Genomic DNA, 9,083 nt, shown 5'->3' with positions numbered 1-9,083 from the left:
CAGCAGTCCAGGGACAAGGACTAGAAGGCAGGAGGGGACAGGAAAGCTGGTGGTAGGGAACCCAAGGTTGAGAAGGGACAGTGTTGACATGTCGTGGGGTTGTTAACCAATGTCATAAAAAGATATGTGTACTGACTATTTAATGAGAAACTACTTGTTCTGTAAAACTTCATCTAAACTACAATAAAAAAATTTTTTAAACAATGCAAGATAAATATACAAAAATCAATTGTATTTCTATGTACTAGACACATGTACACAAAAATTAAAATACAATACCATTTACAATCACTCAAAAAATGAAATCCTTAGGTGTAAATCTAACAAAATATGTATAGGACTTGTACGCTGGAAACTACACAATGCCGATGAAAGAATTCAAAGAGGATATAAATAAATGGAGAGACATACTGTGTTCATGGAGTTGAAAACTGAGCATAATAAAGACACACATACACACACACATACACATGGAAGACAGATGCCATGTGATGAGTGCCAAGAAACCAAGGAACGCCCAAGGCTAACGACAAGAAAGAAATCGACATGGCCAAGACCCTGATTTGGACTTTTAGCCTCCAAACTGACAACAGTTTTAAAGCAATTCCTATCAAAATCCCAGGAAGATTTTTTATAGATATAGACAAGATTATTCTAAAATTTATATAGAAAGGCAAAGGAACTAGAATAGCTATGACAACTTTGGAAAGAGGAATAAAGTGGGAGGAATCATTCTACCTGATATTAAAAGCTAATATATTGCTACAGTAATCAAGACAGCATGGTTTGTCAAAGGATAGACACATAGATCAATGGAACGGAGTGGAGAAGCCAGAAAAAGACCTACACAAATATACTCAACTGATTTTTGACAAAGGTGCGAAAGTAATTCAATGAAGGAAATACAACTTTTCAACAAACCATGCTGGAACAATTGAACATTCACAGGCCAAAAAAGGAACCTCAACCAAAGTCTCACACGTTATACAAAAATTAACTCAAAATTGATCATAGACTTAAATGTAAAATGTCAAACTATAAAACTTTTAGGAAAAAATCATTGGGATCTAGGGCTAGACAAAGAGTTCTTAGACTTGACACCAAAAGCGTGATCCATAAAGGCAAAAATTGATCAGTTGGACTTACAATAATCAAAATTAAAAACTTTTGTTCTTCAAAGGACCCTGTTAAGATAATGAAAAGATAAACTACAGACTGGGAGAAAATATTTGCAAACCACATAACTAACTAAGGGCTAGTATCTAGACTCAACATGACTCAATAGTAAAAGAAAATCAGCAAAAGACATGGAGAGACATTTCACCAAGGAGGATACACAGATGGGTAATAAGCACATGTAAAGATGTTCAACATCATTAGCCACCATTAGGAAAATGCTAATTAAAACCATGATGAGATATCACTACACACCTATCAGAATAACTAAAATAAAAACTAATGACAACACCAAAAGCTGGCAAGGATGTGGAGAAACTGGATCAGACATACATTGCTGGTGGGAATAGCCACTCTAGAAAACAATTTGGCAGGTTTTAAAAACTAAACTTGGAACTACCATAAAAAATACTCTGCAACTACCATATTGCCCAGTAATTACACTCTTGAGCATTTATACCTGAGAAATGAAAAGTTACGTTCACACAAAAACCTGTACACAAGTGTTTATGGCAACTTTATTTGTAATAGCCAAAAACTGGAAACAACCCAGATGTCCTTCAACTGGTGACTTGTTAAACCAACTGTGGTACATCCATACCGTGGAATACTACTCAGCAATAAAAAGGGACAAACTATTGATACATGTAACAACCTGATGAATCTCCAGGGAATTATACTAATGAAAAAAGCCAATCCAAAAATGTTACATATGTTATGAATTAAATTGTGCCCCCCCCCTATAAAATATGTGTTGAATTTCTGGCCCTTGTACCGTGGATGTAATCCTGTTGGGAGATAGGGTTTTCTTTGTTATGTTAATTAGGTCTTACCCAGGTATAGTAAGTTCTAAATCTAATAACTTTTAAGTTATAAAAAGAACAGATTACACACACACACATATGCACGTGCGCCAACGCACGGAAGACAGATGCCATGTGATGATCACCAAGGAATACTCGAGGCTACTGACAAGGAAGGAATCGACATGGCCAAGACCCTAATTTGGACTTTTAGCCTCCAGAGCTGTGAGGAAATAAATTTTTGTTCTTTCAATCCACTCACTTATGGAATTTGTGTTACAGTAGCACTAGGTAACTATGATACATCCTGTATGATTATGTTTATATATAACATTCTTGAAATGACAAAATATAGAAATGGAGAACAGATTAATAGTTGGCAGGGGCTAAGGATGGTGGAAGTGGAGGAGAAATGGGTGTGGCTATAAAAGGGCAACATGAGGGATCTTTGTGGTGATGGAAGTGTTCTGTATATTGACTGTATTGATGTCAATATCTTTTTTTAATTTTTTATTGTTGTAATTAAATGAAGTTCACATTTCAAGTTAGTCTCCCATACAAAAAATTTTTTTTACGTACATTGTTATGAGACCCCAACAGCTCACACCATTCTGCGACAGCACACTCCTCCCCTCTGCCCCCGATTCCCCATGAACATTCAACCAGCTCCTAACTCTCTCTGCCTTCCCATCTCACCTCTGGACAGAAGCTGCCCCTTTGGTCTCTTGTATCTACTTTGATGTCAATATCTTGATTGTGATATTGTATTCTAGTTTGCAAGTGGTTACCATTAGGGGAAACTGAGTAAAGGGTTTCTCATATTATTTCTTACAACTGCGTATGAATCTACAATTATCTTAAAATAAAAACTAATTTTATAAAAGCAGGTCAAGCTGTGGGCATAGAACAGGTTATTGTCATCAATCATAATTGCCTAATTTCCCTTCGTTTTCTCTCTAGGTCTTTATCTGGCTTCTTATGAAAGTGAGAGCCCAGAGAACCAAACAGAAAAAGAGAGGTGGAAATCTCTAAGGTGAGTCTGTGCTCCAGGGCAGGGCCTGGGGGTAGAGAGAGAGGTTTGAGGGTGTGTGAGGCCAGTCCAGGACCAAGAAGCCTCAGAGATTCCTGTCCCTCAGCCTCCTGGGGGCCCACATCATGTGGTAAAAACCAGGTGAAACTGTGCACTGCAGATTAGTAACTAAGCACAATTAATCCCGTGCTAGGGACCGCTCAGAGGCCCTGTTCTTCTGCCCCTTGGGCATGGCAGCCCCACCTGTAAGCCGGTGCATAACTTGCTTACTGGTTAATCCACCCCTAGGTGGGGGGCAGGGATGAGGTTGGGAACATGACCCCCCCAGGGCTGGTGGCCAACTCCCAGTCCATATTTGTGTGCCAGAAAGTGAGACACACACCATCTCCTGCTTTGTTGGGCATGTGAACACAGCCAAGCGCAGGGCAGGAATGATTTCACAGCAAAGGGCTCTGAGAACTAAGTCCGAAGGGTTTGCAGAACACCCCTATCAGGTGGGAGTGTGTGATGAGGACATGGCAGGGGCTGAGGAGATGAGTAACACTGGGGCAGAGCACCCAATGGCCTCACCACTCTCCAGTTCATTTAAATCTGCAGGTCCTCTATTTTGGGGAAGACATGAGAAGCACCAAGCTAAAAGAGGAGGAAGAGATGGAGTCAGCAGAAGCCTCCTGCAGCCCGGCCTCAATGGCCTGGGGGGGCTGAGATGTCAGCAGTGCCTCCCAACTTTGCAAACCATGATCCCGTGGCCCTGTGGCCCGCCACAGTAGCCATGTGGGGTGCAGGAGACCTTTTGTAACCTCAACCCTGGCAGGGCCCTGGGCCTGCCACACCAGACATACCGGGTGGCACATGCCCAGAGGTCACGTTGCTGATCAGTGTGTCTATCCTTGGCAAGGACACAGCACTGCCTTCAGAGGGTCGGGCACCTGCAACTGTGCAATCTCCCTGAGTGATGTGTGCCATGGAGGCTGACACATCTACAGCCTGTCTCCTGGCAGCCTGGGAACCTCCACAGCCCCAGCAGGCACCATGAGGAGATGTGAGACCGGCTCAGAGCTCCCCGTGGCCCCCAGCATCCTGCTAGTGGGCTCCACCCCGCCTCTCCCAATGGGCTTGTTTCTGCAGCTCTGTGCACCCCTCCCCTGGGTCCTGCTGGTATCAGGGGATGGCTTTCTAGTGATCAATGGCAAACCGGTCAGCAGGACACATCTGTGAAACGGAGTGGACAATGCGTACACTACAATCTTGCCTCCCAGCTCCCTTGTATAAACACACATTCATACATCCTTGTAAACCATGTCCACACTGTTGTCTCTGAGCCTGGGGGGATCTTCTGCCGGGATGCAGGGTCATGTCCCAGTGCAGGTCTGGGAATGTGGTAGCCATGGTCCAGGACGGGGCACGGTGGCCGTCTTTACTCCAGAGACCCTGTGTTGTGCTGGCAGTGCCTGTCACATAGTAAATAAACCTTCAGTGAATGGGTACTGACAGCCCCTCATGTAGCCAGATGCCTCTCTCTGAGGTGGGGCTGGAGCCAGCGAGGCACCCTCAGCCACTGTGAGACATGGGGCCCCAACTCCAGTATCTGTATGAGGAAGCAAAAAGATCAGCCGAGCAGCTGGCATGTGATTAGGTCACCCAACCAGGAAGTCAGGGAGGGGGATGTGCACCCCCTCCTTTGGTCAGGGTGCCCTCCTCCTGGGTCTCCAGGGGCTGCAGGGCCTGCTGGGCAGAGCAGAGGGGCCTGTTGGGGATGCAGTGACCCACACTGGCTGGCTCCTTGGCCCCGCTCAGTACCAGACTTGGCTGTCCTGGCAGCACAGCCTCAGGTTCCATCTGGGACACAGGCAGAGGCAGGGCCACCAGCACTCCAGGTGCTTCACCTGGCTTGGGAAATTTTGCCTGAGTAACCCCAGGACTCCAGCAAGGCCCCGGAACCACCAGCAGCCAGCAGAGGCGTGGGAGCATAGCACATTAGGGTGGAAAGGAATTCGCTCCGCACCCAGAGCAGCTCCCCCCACCCACTGCCCCCATTCATCTCAGAGACCCCAGAGGGGCAAGTTGTACAGGGAGCCGGCGGCAGAGGGGGAACTGGACTTCAGCTGAGCCCAAGGCTCTTTCCCCTCATCATACCACATACAGCTTCTGGCAGAGGCACTCAGGCCAAATCCAAGGAGCCTTGGGGATCCCTGGAGCTGGGCTAGAACCACTTCCCTTACCCCCATCCTTACCCAGCACCCTCCCTCAGTCCTTGGCATTTCCTTAGGCTACATTAGAAATGACCTTCTGCAGACATCAGCAGGGACTGTCCCTGCCTCCCAGTCACACTGAGTGCTGCCTGTCAGGGCCAGTGGCACAGAAGGAGCTATGCCCAGCTTGGAAACACATGCCAGCAGGTCAGGACCAATGACCACGGAGCTCTAGGAGGCCCACCTAGGGCCTGGGTCCGGGCAGAGGAGGCTGTCTCCTGCCCTGGCCGTGGAGACAGGACCCACTGGGGGCTCCCAGATCAGCCCAAGTGCCCAAGGCCATGCTGTACACCTGGCTCCATCTCCTTACTCCTGAGCTCCTCTGTGCAGGGGCCTGTACGGAAACCCGAGAATCCTGAGCTCAGGAGGCGGAAGTTGACAGGCTTAGAACATCTTAGCACAATGTAATGGTCTTCACTGGACCAAGCACCATCAGCCATCACCCTGCGTCGTGCAACCCCTCACACAGGCCCAGGAGCCTGGCTCTCACACCAGTGCTATGCCCCCGCAACAGCAGCTGTCCTGGCTCAGTCCTGCGTTTCTGCAGGGTGATCAGGTGGTCACACCAGCCTCCTCCCTGGCCATGGGGAGCATGAAACGATGCTGGGAAAGCAGTACGTGGCCTGCAATAGCAACACTAGTGACTGTGTTAATAAAGGGTGGGGCCCGGCCCTACTGCCTCAGGCCTTGCACATGCTGTTCCTGAAGCCTGGCATGCCGTTCCCCACCCTGCCAAGCTAGCTGGTGCTGCAGCCTCAGGTTCAGAGCCCCTTTCTGGAAGATGATTAGCCCCTCCACACCTGCTCCCTCCACCAGGCACTATCGCTCTTGCCCCGTGGAGTGCCCAGCAGTCTGCCAGCCTTCTGGTGACCCAGGCACAGTGGGTGTCAGGGGAGGATGAAGGTGAGGCCTGGGCTCTCCAACACTCACCCGCAGCTGGTGGAGGGGTCCCGGGCAGCCCACAGCCAGCCCAGTGCTGACCACAGGGTGGAGGTGGTCAGGCTGAGCAGGCTTATATCAAGGATCATGGAAGGGGCCCTCAGAAGCTGCTGGGTGACAGGCACAGGTAGAGCCAGGAGGATTGCCATCCCCCGACAGCTGCCCAGTAGCCCTCAGGTGGGGCTCATTATACCCCTCCTCCAGGTACAGCCTCAGAGGCCAGAGAGGAATGGGCCTTGCTCACCCCTGGGTCACATGCACCACCAGCCCCATGCCAGGACTCTTGGCCCTTCCTGTAGAGGTCCCTTTAACCACCCTGCCATCTTGGCCTCAGTCCCTACGACTCCCACATGACATCACCTGCGAGGAGCTTGGGTAGAATGGCCCCAGGGGTCTGTGAGGCAGGTGTCAGTGGCACAAGTGGGGCCCAGAGTGATGCCCAAGGAAATGGCCCAGCACCTGGTGAAGGGAACTCCCAACACGCGGGAGAGGGGTTTGAAGCTGCCAGGCTGTGGCCATGTCACAGGCACCTGGGCCCACTGACTTGGGACTCCTGGAATGGGCAGCAGCCCCACTGTGCCCAGGAGGTCAGGGAGGGCATATGGCTGTCTCTCTCCTTCATTGCCTAGAACTTTCCTCAGGAAGGTTCTCCCTAGATGGGATTTGGCCTCAGAGGCCCCTGAGCTCAGCTGGGATTCAGAATAGATCCATTTTCACACGGGTGCTTCTGTGAGTCTTCTGAAGCTCCTCCCCCACATTGCTATGTCACTGGGGACCCCTCCCCACAAGCAGTTCCCTGGGCAAGGGTGTCTCTGCCAAAACCAGCCACCTATCCCAGGAATCCAGCCTGTTCAGGCCCTCTGCCCACACCTGTTCATCCCACCTGGCAGCCCTTCCAGCCTGGACCTGGATGACCCCAGGCAGTTCTCATACGCTTGGCCACAGGCCCCTTCCCCTAACACCTCAGGGACAGACAGATGGCCACTGATGTGACCCCTGCCTTCAGATCTCCCAGGCAGGCATTGGACCTCAGTCCTCTGCATCCCCTCACACTGCAGGGTTCATATGAGGCAGGCCCACTCCTACCCTTTCAAAGGGTTATGAGCCAGGTAACGGGCTGTCAGCCAAATACCACAGTTGAGATGTGCTTTAGGTGTGTCTTAGGCTGGGTTCTCTAGAGAAGCAAAACCAGTGAAAAAGCAAAATTCACATATATGTGAGAGAGAGAGAGAGATTTATCTCAAGGAAATGGCTCACACAGTTCTAGAGGCTGGAAAGTCCCAACTGCATGAGTCAGGCATCAGGCTGGAGGCTTCTCCTGACTCACGTAGCTGCAGGGGATGACAAATCCAAGATTGGCAGGTCAGACAGCAGGCTACTGGCTCACAGGCTGCAGAGGCTGACAAATCCTAAGATCAGCAGGACTTGCTAGCTCAAGTCCCGAGAACCAGAGGTGAGACGATGACAAGCTGGATGCAGGATCCCGAGTGATAGCCTTGCTGGAACATCCATTGATATACTGGAGGCAGGCCATACCCCCAAGAAAACTCCCTTTCAATTGATTGGCTGCTCATAGCAGATGTCATCATTACATAACTGCCAAACCACTGAGAATCATGGCCCAGCGAAGTTGACACACAACCTTAACCCTCACAAAGTGGGACCTCCATCTTACAGCCCGAAACAAATGTTCACGGCAAGCACCCAATCAATATCTTGATTGTGATATTATATTCTAGTTTGCAAGTGGCTACCAGGCCAAGTGCTTTACATGCAGCAAAGCACACCCCATAAGGTAGCAGCTATCACTACCATCCTTGGTCAGTGATTAAACAGAGGATCAGAAACCAAAGCCACTTGCCCAAGGACACCCCACTCATAGGGACAGGGCTTTGATTTACCAGGGTTCATTGGCCTCTAGAGCTCTGCTCCTAAGGGCTGCTCTGGGTAGTGAGAAGCAAAGTGGAGGGGAGGGGCACTAATGGTTACCAGGTTTCCCACAGTCACAGATACAATAACACACCTCTCTCCTCTGCTCAGACTCCCTCCTCTTTTGTGGCAGCCTGTTATCCCCTGGGATTTCAGGAGGGCCCTGCAGTGTCTCATATGTGCTCAAGACAAGGAACCCCATCCCCACCCTGCCAGTTCCTCTCCTTCAGAGCCCTCAGTGTGGTACCTATGGGTGCACACCCTCTAACTCAGGGCTGCAGCCCTCTGTGAACCCTGTTGGGCAAAGCCACACCATGCTCCCAGCAGCAGGTGAGAGAAGGTCTTACCTCCTAGCATGCCACTCTTTGTTACTCCTGGTCACCAGGCATCTAGGCTGTGTAGCTTATGTCCTGCTGCACAGTGTCTTCAGTGAAAATGACTCTGTCCATGTTTACTCACCAGGATTCAAGTGGGAGTCTTGGAGCCATGGGCTGGGAGACAGACTTAACAGGGAGACCTTGAAACACAAGTAGAAGAGGCCTCTCAGCCACAAGTGTGCCCTTGCCTCCTTTGGCATCCCACTCGGGGAATGAATAAAGCTGAGGCATAAACTTGAACCCCACTACAGACCAACAGACCTTTGCCAAGTGAACAAGCTGAGAAGACATTCAGCTAAGAAGGAAGAGGAGGAAACTGGGTGTGTCAGGACAGAAAGCAATGGCAGGAAAGGCCTGCAGAGGTCAGGGATGGCTCTGCCATGCAGACCAAGGGCTTGAACTTTACCCTGAAGGCTCTGGGGAGCCGCTGAAGAGTTTTAAGTGGAGAGTAGGGGAAGTAACATGGTAGATTTTAGAAAGATCTCTCTGATACTTTTTGATCCAATAATTCTGCTCTTGTAATCTAACCAGGAAGGATTACCCAATAAGCAAAGTACGCACAGGCTTAATTATGCTT

General features: G+C 49.6%; 1 protein-coding gene across 1 annotated transcript in view; it reads left to right on the top strand.

Moving 5' to 3' along the window:
• Positions 1–3,631, top strand: part of RASGEF1C (RasGEF domain family member 1C) — a 36,626-nt gene extending 32,995 nt beyond the window's left edge. Inside the window, exons 12-13 of the mRNA XM_004387161.1 lie at positions 2,940–3,012; positions 3,607–3,631. Coding sequence (XP_004387218.1) covers positions 2,940–3,012; positions 3,607–3,631 — 98 coding nt within the window. The remainder of the gene's footprint in view (positions 1–2,939; positions 3,013–3,606) is intronic.
• The last annotated feature ends 5,452 nt before the right edge of the window (positions 3,632–9,083 follow it).

This window comes from Trichechus manatus, unplaced genomic scaffold (assembly GCF_000243295.1).
Source record: "Trichechus manatus latirostris isolate Lorelei unplaced genomic scaffold, TriManLat1.0 scaffold00181, whole genome shotgun sequence".
Taxonomy (NCBI): domain Eukaryota; kingdom Metazoa; phylum Chordata; class Mammalia; order Sirenia; family Trichechidae; genus Trichechus; species Trichechus manatus.
The sequence above is the reverse complement of the archived record's forward strand: the minus strand, read 5'-3'. Positions and strand labels throughout refer to the sequence as shown.